This window comes from Bufo bufo, chromosome 2 (assembly GCF_905171765.1).
Source record: "Bufo bufo chromosome 2, aBufBuf1.1, whole genome shotgun sequence".
Taxonomy (NCBI): Eukaryota; Metazoa; Chordata; class Amphibia; order Anura; family Bufonidae; genus Bufo; species Bufo bufo.
In genome coordinates, this window is record NC_053390.1 from 62,316,960 (window position 1) to 62,340,207 (window position 23,248).

At 43.1% G+C, this 23,248-nt stretch overlaps 1 protein-coding gene across 1 annotated transcript in view; it reads right to left on the reverse strand.

Moving 5' to 3' along the window:
* Positions 1 to 23,248, reverse strand: part of PIK3C3 (phosphatidylinositol 3-kinase catalytic subunit type 3) — a 180,502-nt gene that overhangs the window by 88,970 nt on the left and 68,284 nt on the right. The window contains exons 13-21 of the mRNA XM_040421158.1: positions 22,095 to 22,162; positions 20,430 to 20,535; positions 17,183 to 17,299; positions 15,008 to 15,139; positions 12,563 to 12,691; positions 10,313 to 10,382; positions 9,777 to 9,841; positions 7,044 to 7,128; positions 2,688 to 2,762 (exon numbers count right to left, since the gene is read on the reverse strand). Coding sequence (XP_040277092.1) covers positions 2,688 to 2,762; positions 7,044 to 7,128; positions 9,777 to 9,841; positions 10,313 to 10,382; positions 12,563 to 12,691; positions 15,008 to 15,139; positions 17,183 to 17,299; positions 20,430 to 20,535; positions 22,095 to 22,162 — 847 coding nt within the window. The remainder of the gene's footprint in view (positions 1 to 2,687; positions 2,763 to 7,043; positions 7,129 to 9,776; positions 9,842 to 10,312; positions 10,383 to 12,562; positions 12,692 to 15,007; positions 15,140 to 17,182; positions 17,300 to 20,429; positions 20,536 to 22,094; positions 22,163 to 23,248) is intronic.

Genomic DNA, 23,248 nt, shown 5'->3' on the forward strand with positions numbered 1-23,248 from the left:
CGAACTCACTGAGAATGCCGCACATTCTCAGTTTCATCCTCCAACTGCCTTCTGAGCTGTGATAGGAAGAGCATGGACACACCCCCTTAGCTGTGATAGGGAGAGCATGGACACACCCCCTTAGCTGTGATAGGGAGAGCATGGACACACCCCCTTAGCTGTGATGGGGAGAGCATGGACACACACCCTTAGCTGTGATGGGGAGAGCATGGACACACACCCTTAGCTGTGATAGTGAGAGCATGGACACACCCCCTTAGCTGTGATAGGGAGAGCATGAACACACACCCCCTTAGCTGTGATAGGGAGAGCATGGACACACCCCCTTAGCTGTGATAGGGAGAGCATGGACACACCCCCTTAGCTGTGATGGGGAGAGCATGGACACACACCCTTAGCTGTGATGGGGAGAGCATGGACACACCCCCTTAGCTGTGATGGGGAGAGCATGGACACACCCCCTTAGCTGTGATAGTGAGAGCATGGACACACCCCCTTAGCTGCGATAGTGAGAGCATGGACACACCCCCTTAGCTGCGATAGTGAGAGCATGGACACACCCCCTTAGCTGCGATAGTGAGAGCATGGACACACCCCCTTAGCTGCGATAGTGAGAGCATGGACACACACACCCTTAGCTGTGATAGGGAGAGCATGGACACACACCCCCTTAGCTGTGATAGGGAGAGCATGGACAAACCCCCTTAGCTGTGATAGGGAGAGCATGGACAAACCCCCTTAGCTGTGATAGGGAGAGCATGGACACACGCCCTTAGCTGTGATAGGGAGAGTATTGACACACACCCTTAGCTGTGATAGGGAGAGCATGGACACACCCCCTTAGCTGTGATAGGGAGAGCATGGATACACCCCCTTAGCTGCGATAGGGAGAGCATGGACACACCCCCTTAGCTGCGATAGGGAGAGCATGAGCACACCCCCTTAGCTGTGATAGGGAGAGCATGGACACACACCCCCTTAGCTGTGATAGGGAGAGCATGGACAAACCCCCTTAGCTGTGATAGGGAGAGCAGGGACACACCCCCTTAGCTGTGATAGGGAGAGCAGGGACACACCCCCTTAGCTGTGATAGGGAGAGTATTGACACACTCCCTTAGCTGTGATAGGGAGAGCATGGACACACACCCTTAGCTGTGATGGGGAGAGCATGGACACACCCCCTTAGCTGTGATGGGGAGAGCATGGACACACCCCCTTAGCTGTGATAGGGAGAGCATGGACACACCCCCTTAGCTGTGATAGGGAGAGAATGGACACACCCCCTTAGCTGTGATAGGGAGAGAATGGACACACCCCCTTAGCTGTGATAGGGAGATCATGGATACACCCCCTTAGCTGCGATAGGGAGAGCATGGACACACCCCCTTATCTGCGATAGTGAGAGCATGGACACACCCCCTTAGCTGTGATAGGGAGAGTATTGACACACACCCTTAGCTGTATTATTAAAAGCTACTTACAATATTTTGGCTAAAAAGTATTTTTCCACATTTTCAGTATGTCTTTTACAGCCTCCTGGTTTCACAAACTCTGCAGACTGTTTCTTCTCCTTCTACCAGAGAGCTGCTTGTACCTGTGGCTCTTATCTCTTCACTCCTGTCAGCTCATAAATACTCATTTTAGCTAAAGTCTCATCGAGTGTTTAGGAGCTGTTAGGAGTGAAGCAGCAGCTTCAGGGAGAAGAACAGTTGGCAATCAGTGACTCCTGAAATAAGTAAACTGCATGAATAAAAATGGCCTTAAAGATGTCCATAGTCTTTAGGCTGGTTTTTGGCAGAATCAAATGGGGGTCTCCAGAGGGCTATGTGTGCATGTTTATGATGGAGTTGAGAGAAATATCTGTTTGAGGACAGGTGACCTCCAGAAAAGGGGCTATAAAAAAGGAACGCGAGTTAAAAAGCTACAAGGAGAACACGGTAAGGAGCTGTGCACAACAGGAGGAATATCTGAGGAGCTTATAAGAAGATGAGAACCACAGGAGGTAACCATGGAGCAGGAATCAAGGAGATGTAGACCTGAGCAACATAAGCTAAAAATATCATGTCTATCCCCACAGACCATTACCTGTATACAGTGCTGTAGGATGAAATGTCATTGCTGCACTGGCATCACAGCTGGATTCTGGAGCCTAGGAGACATAGTAGGACGCAGAGCAGAGCACCCTACAGCATGGACCATGGCCTTTGCGTAGATATTTTACTTCCCTCGAACGCCAAAATAAAACTGCCTACTGTTTCTTCATATATAGCTGCTGTTCCACGCTTCCAGGTATGTATTGTCTCCATCTTACGAACCTCTGTATTATTCAGACACAGCAAGATTATATATCCCCAAGCATTTCTGCAGGAAATAACAGCATGCAGAGCTATAGCCTTTGTCTAAAGCGGGAGAGGTCAGAGTATTGAGAGAAAGGAGGGGGAAGGGAGCAGATTCAGAGGGGACACCCGCTGAGCTCTGAACCTGCAGCTCCACAAGCAGGTTTGCACAGGAGAGAACTTGGCAAATATATCCTGAGGAGAAAGGGGCCCCCGAATAATAGTGTCACTTTAGATCAGCTCATCACAACCTAAATATAAAGGAAAACAGCAAACCCAAATAATCCCCATACCCTGGACGCTCAATGCAGAAACCAACGGAAAAGAAGACAATAAAAAAAAAAATCAGACCTGTTTTAGTCAGCAATAGGTTGTCCAGATGTCTGTCTCCGACACCGAGGATGTACGTAATGACGCAGTATCCGGCTGCAAGGGAGAATGCGATGTCATGAGAAAATTGAGGTACAGCACAAGCAACTTTCCCAATAGGAGAAGACGCCCTCAGGGCTCCAGATGGCGACATATCTAAGATGTTTTGTGTCTGAAAACCAAGAGGTGTGGTCATCATGTTTACCGTTAGCTGAGTTTGCCATAAATAATCGCCGTCAGGAATCTACTGGCAAGTCACCATTTCTTGGTGCATATGGTTTTCATCCCCAATTCCACTGTGCTACCAATGAAGATAACTGACCTGTTAATGCAAATACAGGAGGCGGGTTCCGGAATCAAATAGCCGGCACCCGACCTCTATGACGGGGAGCTGCGATCCGCTGCAATTAACCCCTCAGGTGCGGTACCTGAGGGGTTTACTGCAGCAGATCGCAGCTCCCTGTCATAGAGGTCGGGTGCCAGCTATTTGATTCCGGAACCCGCCTCCTGTATTTGCATTAACAGGTCAGTTATCTTTATTGGTAGCACAGTGGCCACAGCCCCTCCCCCAGTATAATAAACATTGGTGGCGCAGTGGGAAGTGCCAATGAGGGTTAAAAAATAAAAAAATATTAACGCGCCTCCTCCAATTGATCGCGTAGCTGCCGGTGTCCTGTTCTTTCTTCAGGACCTGTGGTGACGTCACTGAGCTCATCACATGGTCTATGACCATGCTGATGTACCATGTGATGAGCACAGTGATGTCACCACAGGTCCTTTGACAGGTCCTGAAGAAAGAACAGGAGACCGGCTTCTACACGATCAATTGGAGGAGGCGAGTTAATATTTTTTTTTATTTTTTAACCCTCATTGGCACTGCCCACTGTGCCACCAATGTTTATTATACTGGGGTGTATATAATGTTTATTATATTGACCTTCTACTAAGCATTCTGTATTAAAGAATGCTATTATTTTCCCTTATAACCATGTTATAAGGGAAAATAATACAGTGAATAGACTTTCATCCTAGCAACCATGCGTGAAAATCACACTTGCTTGCGGATGCTTGCGATTTTCACGCAGCCCCATTAACTTCTATGGGGCCTGCGTTGCGTGAAAAACGCACAACATAGAGCATGCTGCGATTTTCACGCAACGCACAAGTGATGCGTGAAAATCACCGCTCATGTGCACAGCCCCATAGAAGTGAATGGGTCCGGATTCAGTGCGGGTGCAATGCGTTCACCTTACGCATTGCACCTGCGCAGAAATCTCGCCCGTGTGAAAGGGGCCTAAGGGTGAATAGGACAAGGGTTCCAGCCCCTAAGGAGGCTAATAGTAAGTAAAAGAAAAAAAAAAAAAACACTAAGGCTACTTTCACACTTGCGGCAGTGTGATCCGGCGGGCAGTTCCGTCGTCAGAACTGCCTGCCGGATCCGCCGATCTGGATGTGACTGAAAGCATTTGTGAGACGCATCCGGATGCGGATCCATCTCACAAATGCATTGCAAAAACAAATTCATCTCTCCGCTTGTCATGCGGACAGACGGATCCGTCTTGTATCTTTTTACACATTTTTACCAGTCTGCGCATGCGCAGACCGGAAGGACGAATCCTGCATTCCGGTATTTTGAATGACGGATCTGGCACTAATACATTCCTATGGGGAAAAATGCTGGATCCAGCATTCAGGCAAATCTTCAGGGTTTTTTTCGCCGGAGATAAAACCGTAGCATGCTGCGGTTTTATCTTTTGCCTGATCAGTCAAAATGACTGAACTGAAGACATCCTGATGCATCCTGAACAGATTACTCTCCATTCAGAATGCATGGGGATATGGCTGATCAGTTCTTTTCTGGTATAGAGCCCCTATATATGCCGGAAATGAAAAACGCTAGTGTGAAAGTACCCTAAAATATTAAGTTTAAATCCCCCCTTTCCCAATTTTACATATAAAATATATAAACAATAAAAAAATAAATATATTACATATCACTGCGTCCGAAAAGTCCAAACTATTAAATTATTAAAAAATATCTCCTATGTGGTGAGCATTTGCCATTTTTTTGTCACTTTGTCACCTTAATTTTTTTTTTGCGCGGTATTAAGTATCGCAATACTTTTTTATGGTGACGAAAGCGAATCAAAATTTTGGTATCGAAACACTCCTACGCCGATCTGATCGGCGTAGCGTTGTCACGATACCAAAATTTTGATTCGGTTTCGATTTGGCGACTAAAAATTTAATTTGGCTCCTAAATTTTATTCTGGAGCACTGGCCCTCAACGACATAATGTAAAAAGGTGAGCACCCGACAGTCATCAACACTAATATGGCCAGAAGTATGCGGACTTCCTCTCGACCTCCCTAATCTCTGAATTTAGGTGTTTTAGCCACAAGCATTGCAAAAAGATGCACTGAATTAAAGGGTATCTATCATTTGTTTTTTTCTAATGTGTAGGGAAAGTGATAAGGATTGTTTTTGTGATATACTTTATTAGATAAAATCTGTACGTTTCATAAAAAAAAATATATAATTTCTTCGAAGTTGTCCCTTATTTCCCTTAGCAATAATATTTCCCTCTCAATAAGAAAAACCCGTCTTCACTGTACAGTACGTCGCAGTACTGTACACTGTACACGCTCCCGGAGTCAGCCTGACTTTAGCCTCCCCTCCTACAGGGAAGGAATAAAACTGACTATATATATATATGTGTGGTAGAAAAAAACACCGGCAGAACCATCCAAAAAGAAAAAAAGAAAGAAGGAGGGTGCAAGGTTCAAGTATGGCAATAGGTGCTTACCCACTTGTATAGAACAAAAATCGGACTGCACTCCAGAAGACTCTTCAATAAGTCAATGTGTTTTATTCACCCATAAAGTGGCAAAGAGCGACGTTTCGGCTCATACATGAGCCTTTCTCAAGGTTTGCACACTGTCTCATGTATGCACACTGTCAGTCGTGACAGTGTATGTTCCCTCCCAGACGCACTGAAAGGTCTGGAGATCGGGCTATTGACAGTACGTATGCACTAAGAATATAACTAACTATGTTCTATGTGCAAAAAAATTATTACTAGAGAGAGTAGCTTCAGAACTTGTGTTTTTTTATTTTAGAGAAACATACAAATTGACCTAATAAAGTATATTACAGAAACTGTCCTTCATCCCTTCCACTACACGCTAGGTGAAAAAAAAAAAGACTAAGCACACAGCTATGTAATCACCAAACATTGGTAGTAGTAGGATCACCACGCACAATGCTAAACTTCGGCTGGAGTGGTGTAAAGCACGTCGTGGTCGGACTCTGGAGTGACGAACCACCTCTCTCAGATGGATGTATCTGGGTTTTGCAGATGCCTGGAGAACACTATCTACTGGAATGCAGCCATTGAAAAATTAGGCAGGGGAGAAGTAATGGTCTACAGAAGGGTTTGGCCATTTTCTACTACAGCATACAAAGATATTTTAGATAACTGTTGATACCAGCTGTATGACAAAAGTTTGGGGAAGGCTCTTTCCTGTGCTGTCCAGGAGTGTAGCTATAGGGGGTGCAGAGGCAGCAGTCACTACCAACTACCAGGCCCAGAAGCCTGAGGGGCCCAAAAGACCCTTGTGCCACATAAAAAGACACTGGTATTACAGAAAGTGCATGCTGGTCAAGTTATACCTATGGCTGGAGGGAAGGGGTTAGGTCAAGAATTTGGCATGGGGGGGGGGGGGGGGGGAGATGCCATTTTAATTTTTGCCTCGGGCAGCAGGACAGCTACTTGCATCCCTGCCTCTGGCTACAAAGCACTGAAGGAGGGGGGCCCAAGCTGAACTCTTGCACCAGGGCCCAAGAGCCTTTAGCTACGCCCCTGCTGTGACCCTCTTACAATGTGAGCTTCAGAAACACATTATGTGACGAGTTCGGTGGAGGAACTCAAGTGGCTTCCCAGAGATCTCAAACGCAGCCATCACTTTGGGATGCATTTGTGAGCGACACCGTCTTGTCCGACATCAGCGTCGAGCCTCACAAATGCTTCTCCAAAACCAACTCCATAGGATGTCCAATAGGTTCGTGGTGTGGGGGATCAGGTGTACGAATACTTCTGGCCAAACAGTCTAGCTTTTGGATCATCCACCATGCTGACCACAGGCATGCTGACTGTTACACCAGGTACACAGCACGCAAAGAATTTTATTGTCATACATTTTTGCACGGGATATGGAAGTGTTTAGAACCTTTGGCACTAGAGCTTTTGCAAAACTACAACCCCCACCATGCCTCGCAGGATACTTTATCATGTAAACTATATTTTTCTATTCAATTTTTTTTATCCATAAAACTTACCACAGCTTTTTACATAGGTGTCCATGACCTCTGCACTTATTCCATATGGACCTTTGTCACTTGGGGCATGCTTTCTGAAAAAGTTCTTAAGAAAGACAAACACACAGATCATTAAATGTAAGTGACAGTAACATATCTGTTATAGACGATTCAGTATTTAAAGCAGGACTGTGGAGTCGGAGTCATGGAGTTGTAGTCAAGATGGCTTAAAGGGATTCTGTCACCTCTTTTTAGCCTATAGAGCTGCGGACATGCACGGCTAGATCGCCGCTAGCATGTCCGCAATATACCTGTCCTATAGCGCTGTGTCCTTTTATTGTGTTTAAAAAATTATTTGATAAGGAGCCTGATAAGGAGCACAAGGGGCTGTACTAACCGATCTGGAGCCCAGCACCGCCTGTATCCAGGAATCTCCTCCTTGCGCAGTGCCGGCATAGTGTTCCTTCCCTGTGCTGGCATCAGCCTCAGGGAAGGAACTGCGCATGCGCGAGCAAGTAGGAGATTCCTGGATACAGGCGGTGCTGGGCTCCAGATCGGTTAGTACAGCCCCTTGTGCTCCTTATCAGGCTCCTTATAAAAAAAAAATTTAAACACAATAAAAGGACACAGCGCTATGGGACAGGTATATTGCGGACATGCTAGCGGCGATCTAGCCGTGCATGTCCACATCTCTATATGGTAAAAAGAGGTGACAGATCCCTTTAAGGGTGGAGTCGGAGTTGGTAGAAATGTACCGACTCCGGCTTAAAGAGAATATTATCAATTCAGGGCCCTTATTTATCAAAATCAGTGTTAAAAAGGGTTCTAGTGGTGATAGATTACCAGTCCTCCCCTTCCCTATGTTTTCTCCTGTCCTTATACTATAAACAGTGATTAGGAGGGTGTTCTAGTAGTGATAGATAATCAGTTCTCACCTTTCCTGTGTTCTCCCCTGTCCCCTATATTAGGTATCTTCATGCTGCTCTATTACAATGCCTACAACTATGCAGCACATGCTCAGTAGTGAAGATCAGGGGAGGAAGTTGGCAAAATTTTTGGCAGTTTATGAAGGAGCCAGAGTATGATAAAATGCAGGAGTCAGAGTCAGTGCTTTGGCTTACCGACTCCACAGCCCCGGTTACAGGCTTTTTCCAGGCTCTAGATACTGATACCCTGCCCTAAGCATAAGCCATCTATGTTCAATCAGTGAGGGTCCGACACCAAAACCCTCACCTATCAGGAGTTCATGTACAAGAAAAATTACTACTATAATACTGCCTCCTATGTACAAGAATATAACTACTATAATACTGCTCCTATATACAAGAATATAACTACTATAATACTGCCTCCTATGTACAAAAATATAACTACTATAATACTGCCTCCTATGTACAATATAACTACTATAATACTGCCTCCTATGTACAAGAATATAATTACTATAATACTGCTCCTATGTAGAAGAATATAACTACTATAATACTGCCTCCTATGTACAAGAATATAACTACTATAATACTGCCTCCTATGTACAAGAATATAACTACTATAATACTGCTTCCTATGTACAAGAATATAACTACTATAATACTGCCTCCTATGTACAAGAATATAACTACTATAATACTACCTCCTATGTACAAGAATATAACTACTATAATACTGCTCCTATGTACAGGAATATAACTACTATAATACTGCTCCTATGTACAAGAATATAACTACTATAATACTGCCTCCTATGTACAAGAATATAACTACTATAATACTGCCTCCTATGTACAAGAATATAACTACTATAATACTGCCTCCTATGTACAAGAATATAACTACTATAATACTGCCTCCTATGTACAAGAATATAACTACTATAATACTGCCTCCTATGTACAAGAATATAACTACTATAATACTGCCCCTATGTACAAGAATATAACTACTATAATACTGCTTCCTATGTACAAGAATATAACTACTATAATACTGCCTCCTATGTACAAAAATATAACTACTATAATACTTCCTCCTATGTACAAGAATATAACTACTATAATACTGCCTCCTATGTACAAAAATATAACTACAATAATACTTCCTCCTATGTACAAGAATATAACTACTATAATACTGTCTCCTATGTACAAGAATATACCTACTATAATACTGCCTTCTAAGTACAAGAATATACCTACTATAATACTGAATCCTATGTACAAGAATATAACTACTATAATACTGCTCCTATGTACAAGAATATAATTACTATAATACTGCTCCTATGTACAAGAATATAACTACTATAATACTGTCTCCTATGTACAAGAATATAACTACTATAATACTGCCCCCTATGTACAAGAATATAACTACTATAATACTGCCTCCTATGTACAAGAATATAACTACTATAATACTGCTCCTATGTACAAGAATATAACTACTATAATACTGTCTCCTATGTACAAGAATATAACTACTATAATACTGCCTCCTATGTACAAGAATATAACTACTATAATACTGCTCCTATGTACAAGAATATAACTACTATAATACTGTCTCCTATGTACAAGAATATAACTACTATAATACTGCCTCCTATGTACAAGAATATAACAACTATAATACTGCCTCCTATGTACAAGAATATAACTACTATAATACTGCCCCCTATGTACAAGAATATAACTGCTATAATACTGACCCCAATTACTACTGGATGTATCAGTCAGATTCACTCCCTATACTCACCTGTATACTTCCCTCTGTGGCAAGAACTTCAGCAACAGGCACAGACTGAATGAACTGCATGAATCCTGTAAGGAGCAGGACATAGCATTAGAGATTCTCAGAACGCAGTGCACTTTCTTCCCATCTATTTATGGAGAGCAGAGCGGCGGAGCTCCTGTCATTTCCATCACACGGTTTTATAGAACAGCTGCTCCCGAAATGACGGGAGAACAAGCAGCGCTTTGTGCAGATCTCTGCTCCACTTCTCCCTGAGCCCAAAAGACTTTATCGAGATTTCCATTGAAATACTGTGCTCAGACCAACAAAGGAACGACTAAATAGCCCCTCAATTATGCGTGCCCATTGTAGTGAGATCTGGGCCTGCCGGTACATAAAAAGAAGGGGCAGTGCATTGCGGCCCGAGGGGTTGGGTACAATAGGTTGCCAGATATTGGCAGGTACTGGTGCACACAGTCCTTAATTACTAGGACGGATTGGGGAGTTGATTGCGCGTGGACAGCAGGGGCTGCACAGAGGGGAGGACGCCGTCTTCTTACCGTGCTTTGTGCTCGTTGCCAGAACTTTGTAAGGTGTTAATTTCAGATCTAGATTTTCCTTCCGTAAAAGCTGAAAAAAAAGAAAACAACAATGAATCGTGTGCAAAAGTAAAAATTCCTTTCATCAAGCCTTAGTTTCTGGAGGTAAACTGGAGGGGGGTTTTTTAGATGGTGCCCCCTTGTTTTTGTGTTTACTTTTTTTTTTTTTTTTTTTTTTTTTTTTTTTAAACTTCCCACCTGAACCTTCTTACATACTTCAAGAGCACTGGTCAGCAGGAACAACCCTATTACACCTGACATAAGATCCAGTAGGGTTGCTCTTGCTGATTACAATGATATTTGTGAGTTATCATATTACTTATACCACACACTGAACACCATAAAAATAAATCCCACAAAACGTTAAAAATTATAATATGTATAAAATATAATAAAAGTTATTTAACTATAGCTAACAAAATGGTTTATTAAAAAACTACAACGCGCCCTGCAAAATTGAAAGGGGTTGTCTCATCATGGACAATGGGGGCATATCGCTAGGATATGCCCCCATTGTCTCATAGGTGCGGGTCCCACCACCAGGACCCGCACCTATAACGAGAACGGAGCCCAGCAAGGTGGTGGCTGGAGGACTTCGGTCCGCCCACCACCAAGCTGGCTCCCCATAGAAGTGGATAGGAGCGCATGCGCGGCCCCCGCTCCTATTCATTTCTATGGGGCTGACGGAAATAGCCTATTTTCGCCGGCCTCATAGAAAATGAATGGAGGCCGGCTGTGCAGAGCGCCCTCCTTCATTTGCGGGGCGCCGCTCTCAATATAGGTGGGACCCGCACCTATAAGACAATAGGGGCATATCCTAGCGATAATCCCCCATGGTCCATGATGAGACAACCCCTTCAAGGTCTCACACAGCTAAATGAAATAAAAAATAAAAAAGTTATGACTGCTGGAAAATGGAGGGGGAAGATGTTACTGGGGCAATTTTTTTTTAATTGCATTTTATTCATTTTGGGCTAAAAAAAATAAAAAATTGGGCATTATTAAAAATGTACAGCAGTTTTTGAGATACATGCAGTTAAATAGCGGTCCACGCAGACTATCCTTCCTGAATTCCCGAAGCCTTATCACTGATCTCCTGACCTCATAAACACTCATTTATGCCAACTGATAAGAGCTTAGCTGTAATGCGTGGTTACTATACTTAAAGGGGTTGTCTCACGTCAGGAAATGGCATTTATCATGTGGAGGCACTTACTAATGTATTGTGATTGTCCATATTGCCTCCTTCGCTGGCTGGAATTATTTTTCCATCACATTACACAATTATTTCCATGGTTACAGACCACCCTGCAATCCATCAGTGGTGGCCGTGCTTGCGCACTATAGGAAACAGCACCAGCCTATGTGCACTCTGACGGTCCCGGTCACCAGGGAGGCCGGCACTTTTTCCTATAGTGTGTGTAAGCACAACCACCACTGATGGATTGCAGGGTGGTTGTAACCATAGAAACGTTGCCATAGGAGGGCTTATTTTTTGGGGGACAAGATGCTTTTTTTTTTTATTGCACCAGTTAACTTATCATGTCTTGTATTGGAAAACGGGAAGAAAATTCTTTGTGGGGTAAAATTGAAAAAAATAAAAAAAATAATTCCGCAAAGGTTTTTGGGGTTTTGACATCACGGCGCTCGCTGTGCTCTAAAAACGACATGAGGTCCTTATTCTGCAGCTCAATACAATTAAGGCGATACCAAATTCGTATCGTTTTTTTATTTTGTTTAATTACTCATGGCAGCAGCCCGCTCCATACAACTGCGGGCGCATAAGGCCTTACATGTATGGCATTATGCGTTAAAGGGTTAAAGAATATCCGAACCTGAAATTTGCACTTATCATCAGAAAATCTGCACAGTGCGCATCCAGGTATGGCTGTAACCCTTGAACCATGGGGGAGACTTATCATAGACCGGCGGTGTAAACTTTGTGATAAATTCAGCGCAGCAAACGGCAGTCCATGCGCCTCTACTGTTATCGCTAGCGCGCGCGTAGCGTTTAGGAAGTCGCAAGCGACTTTTTGATGGCATGAAAGTGGTGTATTTGGAAGATAAATCTGGCCCTGGGCCTCTGGACTTTGCTGCGGACACGGCCCTACGTGTGGATTCCCCGACAATGTACAAAACATTTGGACCCATGTGTACTGGAGCCAGAACTCCACGAAAATCGCCCTTTGTGCTGCGACCGCCTTCGCTCACCTTATCCATCAGTGAAATGATCTGAAGAATAAGCTGGTCCTGCCGCAAGTCATCTCCGTTCTTGAAGATTACTGGATATTTCCCTCCATCCTCGGTCTTGAAATACAATTTTGCCGGCATGAGGGCGCTCTGTAGAAAAAAAGGTGACAACGATGTTATTAACCGTTTCAGGACCGGACACCGTTTTGCCGTTTTCGCACACGTCAGTATAACTTTTTTTATTTGTTGGGTTATCGATGGGACTTTTTCATTACCTTTTGCATGAATAATGCAGGTTTCTGTTCAAATGTTTATACATATGATTTATGCCTTTTTCTTTTAGGGAAAACAACAAAAAATACCTAAACCTGGATTCACATCGGCGCTTCAAACAACCCCTTCTAGATATCGATGGCCCATGTTCCTTCTAAGCCTTGGCAGTTGCTGAGCGGAGCTGGGCGATACAATGTGAAAGGGGTACCATAGAATACCATGTGACCGTCACTTAAAGGGTTAATTCCCCTCTCTGACGTTTTTATGGATGCAGATTCTATAGTGAGAACACAGCAGTGTATGGAGAGGTGGCTCCACATGGGAGAATGGGACCTGTGGTGGTACCTGCATTTACTGGACTCTTGTGGACAGGCCATAAAAGTCTTACCTGCAGCCCTATGTAACACTGCAGATAACACAGTGATAACTCTCTGAGTACAGATAATATAGTAGATGTCACTTGCAGTCCTATGTAACACCACAGATAACACAGTGATAACTCTCTATGTACAGATAATGTAGTATATGTCACCTGCAGTCCTATGTAACACCATAGATAACGCAGTGATAACTTTCTTAAAAAGATAATGTAGTAGCTATCACCTGCAGTCCTATGTAATACCACAGAGAACACAGCAATAATTATCTATGTACAGATAATTTAGTAGATGTCACTTGCAGTCCTATGTAACGCCACAGATAACACAGTGATAACTCTCTTACTACAGATAATGTAGTAGATGTTACCTGCAGTCCTATGTAACACACCAGAAAACACAGTGATAACTTTCTGAGTACAGATAATGTAGTAGATGTCACCTGCAGTCCTATGTAACACCACAGATAACACAGTGATAACTCTGTGTGCAGGCAATGTAGTAGATCTCACCTGCAGTCCTATGTAACACCACAGATAACACAGTGATAACTCTCTTACTACAGATAATGTAGTAGATGTTACCTGCAGTCCTATGTAACACACCAGAAAACACAGTGATAACTTTCTGAGTACAGATAATGTAGTAGATGTCACTTGCAGTCCTATGTAACACCACAGATAACACAGTGATAACTCTCTATGGAGAGATAATGTAGTAGATGTCATCTGCAGTCCTATGTAACACCATAGATAACGCAGTGATAACTTTCTTAAAAAGATAATGTAGTAGCTATCACCTGCAGTCCTATGGAACACCACAGAGAACACAGCAATAATTCTCTATGTACAGATAATTTAGATGTCACTTGCAGTCCTATGTAACGCCACAGATAACACAGTGATAACTCTCTTACTACAGATAATATAGTAGATGTTACCTGCAGTCCTATGTAACACACCAGAAAACACAGTGATAACTTTCTGAGTACAGATAATGTAGTAGAGCTCACCTGCAGTCCTATGTAACACCACAGATAACACAGTGATAACGCTCTGAGTACAGATAATGTAGTAGATCTCACCTGCAGTCCTATGTAACACCACAGATAACAGTGATAACTCTCTATGTACAGATAATTTAGTAGATTCACCTGCAGTCCTATGTAACACCCCAGATAACACAGTGATAACGCTCTGAGTACAGATAATGTAGTAGATGTCACCTGCAGTCCTATGTAACACCACAGATAACACAGTGATAACGCTCTGAGTACAGATAATGTAGTAGATGTTACCTGCAGTCCTATGTAACCAGAGATAACACCATGATAACCCTCTGTGTGCAGGCAATGTAGTAGATCTCACCTGCAGGTACAGACCATGTTGTGACCCAGTGCTCGGTAAAGTAATCAGGACAGGAGGACTCCAAGCTTGCGCCGCCACTTCCTTCTTTCTGCACTGCAGTTGTGTTTTCCTCTTCCGGCAGCAGCAGAGCGGCGAGAAGGAGGGGGTGGTGCCGGCTTTGAGCCCTGTGGGGCCTATGGCTTGTGCCTGTTCCAAATTCCCTAGAATTCACAATAGGCACAGTGTAACCTGCCAGGTTTGTGGGATACGGCGGGGAGCAGGCCTGCCAAGGCCATGAGTGAAAGCTGCATGGCCAGGAAGTTTAAAGGGAAAAATATGAATGGCCTATCCTCGGAAAAGGCCATCAATATCAAAAATAGCAGGGGGGTAGGGAGGGGCAGTACCCCGCACCACGGCCAATCTGCGTTTTCACTGGAGCCAGAAGTAGGTTATGAGATTGTGGTATTTACCTTGAACAGAGTGGCTTTCTCTGGGATGATCCCTCGGATCTTCACCTGAGGCTCCAGTGGTAGAGGAATGGGTTCAATCTCTGAGAGGTTCATCTTCTCATTATCTGCCAGTAAAGCCTGGAGCCGCTCGTTCTGAAACACCATAAACACAGAGATGACAGGCGTGTCTGTGGGGCCACATTCATCTTACTGAGAGAGACCCAGATAGGAAGAAGTCACGATGGATTACAACATTACCACAGTGGTTACTAATCTGGGGGAAGCCCTAATGTTCCTATACTTACCTGGGAGCCACGTCTATGCCGGAATCCTTCTTCTAATCTCATTTCATCATTAATGATCATTTATTGCAGCCAGATTTGGTTCTATAACAGGTCTGCTGGTCCTCCTATCTAGTCTCAGGTCAGTAGGTGTCAGAACATCAATGTACAGGTCCTGAAATGTGTGGGACCCGGGGGAGTGTTCCTCCTGGAACTAGTGCACACCAGGTTACTGAACTACCCCTGATCTTCAAGTTTGATCGATCTATCTATCATATATGTATTTATCTACTATCTATCTATACAATTATCTATTATCTATCTCATATCTATCTATTAAATTATCTATCAGCTATTTAATATATATGTATTTAGCAATCTCCTATCTATCTATCTACATAATCTATCTATCTAATATGTATTTATCTAATATCTATCTCCTATCTATCTATTATATATGTATTTATCTACTATCTATCTAAAATTATCTATTATCTATCTAAATACCTATCTACTATCCATCAGCTATTTAATATCTATCTATGTATTTGTGCTGCTACGCAGTTAAAATCTATATAGTTTAATTCATATGATATTCTATATTGGGTTATATGCTCCCATCTAGTGGCCGTTTTTGGTAATGCACTTGTTTTTCTTGTTTGTGATATCTGTGATTCATTTCCTTTCATTGCTCCACCCCTTCTTCTGTGTACTTCACTTCCTGTATCTTCATACTGCTCCAGACATATGCACAGGTACACATGTATTCTCATGTGCACTTACGAAAGCATCATCTTTTGACCGCACAATACCGGAATCCATCTGTTCTGCTGTACTCTGTTATCTGGCTTACAGAATAAAGCAACTTACACGGATAAACTCGGTGTTGGTGAGTTCAAGCTATCTGATAAGGATTGTCCGCAGTGATTATATCTGCTCATACAGGCCAGGCATAGAGGTCTCACTAGGGATAAATCGCTATTACAACAATCGGAGTCAGAATAGTATTCATCTATCTCATATCTATCTATCTACATAATATATCTATCTTTTCTATCTAATATCTATCTATCATATATGTATTTATCTAATATCTATCTATCTTCTATCTATCTATCTATTATCTATTATATATGTATTTATCTCCTATCTATCTATCTATCTAACTAATATATATATGTATTTATCTCCTATCTATCTATCTAATATCTATCTATCTATTATCTATGTATTTATCTCCTATCTATCTATCTATCTATCTATCTATCTATCTATATATCTCCTATCTATCTATTATCTATCTATCTATCTATTATCTATCTATCTATCTATCTATATATCTCCTATCTATCTATTATCTATCTATCTATCTAACTAATATATATATATATATGTATTTATCTCCTATCTATCTATCTAATATCTATCTATCTATCATCTATTATATATGTATTTATCTCCTATCTATCTATCTATCTATCTATCTATCTATATCTATCTATCTATCTATCATATATGTATTTATCTAATATATATCTTCTATCTATCTATCTATCTATCTATCTATCTATCTATCTAATATATATGTATTTATCTACTATCTATCTATAAAATTATCTATCTAATATATAACTATCTATTTATCTATCTAGATACTAAATTAGATAATTACATAAATTGGCTAATAGTATTTGGCTGTCTGTAGATAAATCTCTAGCCTTGTCCCAGAGATTTACAGAACCTGAATCAACAAGGACAAGCTGAACTCGACTCCATCTGTATACAGGTCCAGCCCTCATATCAGAAGTGACAATGCTGGGAACAATTGGCAGATGTAACACACAGCGAAGACAGCAGAGGAAAGGAGAATGATGCTGGGAGCACTGGGGGGTGAGGAGCAGAGATGGGCACGTACCTTTTTTTTGCGGTTGCCACTTTCACGCTGCACTGCCTTCATGAGATGAACCAGTCTATCTACAAAGGTTTGCTGTGTCGCCAGCAGCGAGCGCATCACTCTGACAGACTTATCGCCCTACAGCAGGGAAGGGGAAGGAAAACACACAAATGAACTTGTTTCGCCTTCTCCTGCTGGTCTCATCTGCTTGTATGAAATCGCAGCCTGGGCTCCCCTCGGTGCAGGATGTGACTATACAAAGAGCCAGTAACGGCTTACTAATCCACTTGTAATTTAAAGAAGCACTCCACAAACACGGTTATTCTCTGACCTGTTAAAAACATGATTAGGTACATGATGTAAACTGCAGTGAAGGTAATCTTCTTACTGGTGACTGTATTTGTGAGTTATAACCTCCCTTCTGATCCTCAGCTGTGTCATGTGACCAACACTCGGATCTCCAACTGACACAGCACAGAAAGGACAACAATACTGAAGCTCCCATAGGAATACATAGAGAAACTGGCTTCCTGTCCGCACATAAGACGTTGTGTTCGGAGAGTCACAGTGCTGGTCACCTGACACAGCTGAGGATCAGAAGGGAGGTTATAATTCACAAATACAGACTCTGATAAAAAAAATTACCTTTACTACAGTTTACATCATGTACCTTTCTAAAAGGTCAGACACATTTTTTTGTGAATGCTTCTTTAAAGGGGTATTCCGGTTATAAGAAGTCATCCCCCATATCGGTCAGTACCATAGAAAATAAATGGAGTGGTATGGTGCACGCTCGACCTTCATCCTTTTCAGGGTATGGGGAACCCCTTTTCGTGATCAGTGGGGGTCCCAGCAGTCACGTTCCTACGTAATAGTTATCACCTATACTGTGGATAGGGGATTACGAATTATAACTGAATACTCCGCTAATGTACACATTTGGTAGCCTCATTTAGGTCATAACAGAACAATGACAGGCCCCGGGCCCTCCTTGCCGGTCAGTGTGTTGTCCACACTTGTAAAGCTGTTCTCCATAGCAGTGAATGGAAGAACAGGCTGCAGCCAACTCTCGGAATGACTGAAGACCCTTCAATCTTGGCCCAAAGAGATCAGACCCTCATTATGGATTGTCAAACTGAAATGGGACAGCCACTTTAAAACAGATTAGTAAGTGATGGCGCCTCGCAACGGTAACCTACTGCTCAATGATCGATACAAGTCCGAATACCACCTGCCCCGCACTTATTTTTGGCCACAGGGTTGGGCTCCTTCGCTGGCTTTTTTCTGCACAGTGACCCTCAAGGATACCGGCCATGCACATTCCATTCACTTGAAAGGAGCAGCGTTCCAGCTTCTCACAGAGTGCTTGGCTGAATAGGAAATATGGAAAAGAGACATCTGCCCCTTCACACTCCAGCTTGCCTGGGGTCCCATAGGTTGAACCCTCCTCCCCCCACCGATCAGAATTTTATGGCATAGTGATACGTCATTATATCATCGTAGAGGGTACAATCTCTGGGACCCCCAGCACACCCAAGAATGAAGTGCGGATGCAGTTCTGCACCCCCTTCACAGTTTCCTCTGCACAGAGGTGCCCTGGCGTCTCATTCAAGTGAATGAGGTCAGTTGCAAGTCCCTGCACCGCCTGGTGCCATAGAGCACTGCCGTGCAGGAAGACAAATAGAGGGGCCCTAATGAGGAATCAGTGCTGCAACATCTTCCTTCATTCATAGCATCGATGGGTGCCATCACTTTTTAAGGTGGGAACACCCCATCGACTTGGCAGCAATGTCCTAAGTAAGTCCTGGGGTGGGATGCTTGCAGAGCAACACTGAGCGGCTGGTAAGGAAGACAAACCCATTGCTGAAATAAGTCATATGAGCTTCTAGGATGAATGGAAATACGCAGAACTAGAAGACGGGGAGAATAGGGGTGTCATTGTCTCAGAAAGGAAAGATATGTAGGGACCAGTGAGGTCAGAGATCCAAGTCCTATAGAAGGTAGTTACCAGTTGTAGAGTACAATTAGACAGCATGAGGGGCTGGCTGCATAAGAAAAACCCTAACAAGGAGGCACCAGAAAATGCATTCTGCATAAGGCAATTTTTAGTTTCTTCACATACCACTGTTTTCCTTGAGCTTTTCCCGTAGTTACCACAGTTTTGAAGCCTGCATTATGATACTCTTCTCAAGATGGCTCCCCTGCCAGTTCTCCGAGGCCAAAACTGCCTTCCCTCACTTCCATTACACACTTGCTTTAGCCAGCAGCTCCCTGCCAGCCAATCAGATTGGATTACTGAGAGACACGCCTCCTCACTCTGAAGCCTGATACTATCTACAAACAGACACGCAGTGTGGAGGAACGCCCCTCTGTGTTCTCTTTACACTGAGTTGGAGACCGAAAAGACATAGCAACGGTCTTTTAAGGGAGCAGTGGAAAGGGACAGGGGACATTAATGAAAGCTGCTATTATAAGGTAATTACAGATCGTTTGACAATCATTGACAGACTAACTCAGGTATACATGCCTAGCTCTAATAAACCAGCAAATAAAAAAAATATGACAGTTACACTTTAAGGAATATATTTCTAGAAAAATCTGGTAAATGAGGTAACAAGGGACAGAGAGGGGTTTGGTTTAATACCTGCAAAGCATCCGCCTCCTTCCATTCACTCAATATTGCACCACTTTTGCTAGGAACACATGACCTGACAAACTCATAGACAAGACTGCATTTGTTGGACACAGCACAGCATACCCTCCTCTGTACTAATGAGGACAGGAAACCTGCTGATTACAGATGGATAACTGGTCTGGCTAAGATAAGCTAATTTGCATGCTTTTCCCGTGGAGCATTGCTTAAAGAATAAGTCCCCATACACCGCAGAGTTTCTTCAATGAGAGGCAGTACCTTGTGAGCTGCGTCTAAGGCATCTTATTATCCAGCCAGCCTGTTCTGTACAGATAACAAGCAGGAACCACAAATCAGCAGTCTACGGGTGGGTTAGCCTTATAGGAGCTAATCTGCAAACTTTATTTCCCATGGAGCACAGCCTGAAAATAGACGTCCATATAGTGCGGAGTCTCTTCAATGAGAGCAACTATCCCACAAAATGTGACTGGAGAAAAGAGATATCTGAAGGACCTATGACAGCCATTCAGGCAATGGTAAGTGGCGGGAAGGTGGGCATAGTAGACTTTATGAGCGAGATATTGGCTTTTCAAAGTTTCCTACATCTCGCAATTGTGGGCCACTTCGAGGAGTTACCTTTAAAAGCGCCTGACTGAAGCGTCTCATGACGTTAAGGTACATCTCATGGGTCTTAGGATCTCTCATCTGAGTGTCCTGGTCTTCACATTCCACAATAACATACCTGCAAAAGAAAACACATTACACCTACAATTACATATCTTTTATCTAGCAGAAAGAAAATTACTGTAGGTGTGCCACACACGTAAGGCTACTTTCACACTGGCGTTTCTGGGTCCGCTTGTGAGATCCGTTTCAGGGCTCTCACAAGCGGCCCAAAACGGATCAGTTCAGCCCCAATGCATTCTGAATGGATAAGGATCCGTTCAGAATCCATAACTTTGGCTCCGTTGCGCCTCCATTCCGCTTTCAGCGTTTTGGTGTCCACCTGATGATGCTGGAGCCAAACGGATCCGTCCTGACTTACAATGTAAGTCAATGGGGACGGATCCGTTTTCACCGACACAATATGGTGCAATTGAAAAACGGATCCGTTCCCCATTGACTTTCAATGTAAGTCAGGACGGATCCGTTTTGACTTAGACTTTTTTTTTTTTTTTTAAGAATAATGCAAATGGATCCTTTCTGAACGGATACAAGCGTTTGCATTATCGGTGCGGATCCGTCTGTGCAGATACAAGACGGATCCGCACCGAACGCAGGTGTGAAAGTAGCCTTAGACAGCTAAACACTGAATAGTCGCTAGACAGACAGCTATTCCTTCCTACTCCCCCAAACATAAGCATCCTGAACTTGACCATGTATGTTCTTATTAGGAATGGTGGAGCAAGCCACGGCCAGACACCTCTGTTGGTGACTCATCTCCCGAGAACAAAAGGATCGGCAGGTCGAAATCTGGTGTGCTATCTATCCTCTAACATCTGACCTCAGTAGAAATAACTTGTCTGGCTCCCCTAAAATCAGCAGGTTACGTGGACATACAGTATATCTAGGGGAACATGTATGACTGTTATATGCCAGGCAGAGGTGCACCACCAATGAGGCGATTGCCTCAGGCAGCATGAGGTAGGGACAAGAGGGGGGCAGCGGAAAGGGGATTATCTGTTTCTGCAGTATAGTATTGGGAAGCACAGTGGGCACGGTATGTGGTGCTGTATTACCCTGCATGTTTTGTAGCTCTGTATGTAATGTTTTCCAAGTATGTCTTTATCAGTAGGGCTGGAGGGAAGGGGTTAGGTTAAGAAACTAGAACTGGGGGTTTGGGGCGCAGTTTCAGTTTTTGCCTCAGGCAGCAGAAGGGCTAGGTGCACCCCTGATGTCAGGTTTCACATAAAAGTCACAAACTGTAGCATAAGTCACAAACTGTAGCATAAGTTCCAATCTGAGCCAAAATGTGCAAATATCATCATTTTTCAACACACTTGCTATTTTTTGTAAGAAGTGGGAAGGGCATGGGTGGGAGAAGGTGGTTGGTTCCTCTGCGGCCAAACACATTTAACACTAAAGAAAACTGGTCACATTAGACCTGGAAGCCTTTCCAGCTCTTTTCTGGCACCGGGGAATGTTCCAGAATTATTAAGAGGCTGTGCCTCTTAATAATTTTGGCGCATCATACACCAGCGAGCTTTGATAGAAAAGACTGGCGTCAGAAACATCAATCCTAATACATTCCCCCTTGTAGTTTGCGTGGCCAGTCTAAGCCGTCAGTAAATATGTACACACCAGTACAAGTAGTTGGCCAAGGTGGAGTTCTTGCAGGCCCTGGAGATGAGGAAGGTGCAGAGATCTTGCTGTAAGGAAAAGATAAGAGTGAGTATATTGTGGTTGTGAAAAAGGAAGTGAAAAATAGAGAAGATATGGCTACAAATACATGAACACTCCTGATTTTTTTTATTCAATTCAACCAAGCCCTCTTGTAAAATATGCATACTGTCAAGCATAATATCATATACTCTCTATATAATGCCATTCTAGACAATTATGATGTCCTAAAATTCATGGCTGAGATTGGAATACCTGTCGTATGCGGCAACCAGAGGTAGCTGGGGTTACAGAAACACCCGAAGAGGTTGTGCTACTCTGTTTCCATAACTCCCATAGAAAAGGATAGGAGTTGCGGAGACAGCGTAGCACAGATTACTCGGTTTCCATGGCCCTGGACACCTCTGACAACCAGATCCATGAATGGCTGAGATGGGAATACCCCCTTAATGTGGAAAAACTGCACCTCACAGTCTTGACCTCCACTTAATCCAGAAGGTTTGGGATGACTTAGAACAACGAATGAAAATCAGACTTTATCACCCAACATCAGCGCTAAACCTTACTAATAATATTCTGGCTGAATAAACGCAAATCCTGGAGGCCAGGTTCTAAAATCTAGTGGAAATTTTTTTCCCAGAAGAGATGAGGCTGTTACAACAGAAAAGCAAGAGAGGGAATTTAAGGAGCAGCACCTGTTGTCTGAATGTTCACCAGATGATGCCACCATAAGTCGGAAGTAGTTATTTTTCAGTGTCTTGGTCATCTCTGTGCTGCACCTTTGTTTTGATGCTGCTAGGGCTTGTTGTGAGTGGGATGCCCAATGTAAAGGGCTACAGTTCTCATTATTTCTCTCTCCTCTTTCACAAAAATTGCCTCTATTTACACCTCCCTGCATGTTCCTCTATGACTATTTGAAAATATTGCTGTCTGTTCTGCTATACTTTTACAATCTCTTGGCAGCATTTGAAACATGATCCTTCCTGAGACACAGAGGGAGGTGGAAAGCCACGGAACAGTGGAGTTAGAAGCGTGTGGTCTGTAATGTCCAGTACATCAGGGAGGGAGAAGGGGAGATAACTACAGCTTCAAAATACATTCACACAAGCCGGAGA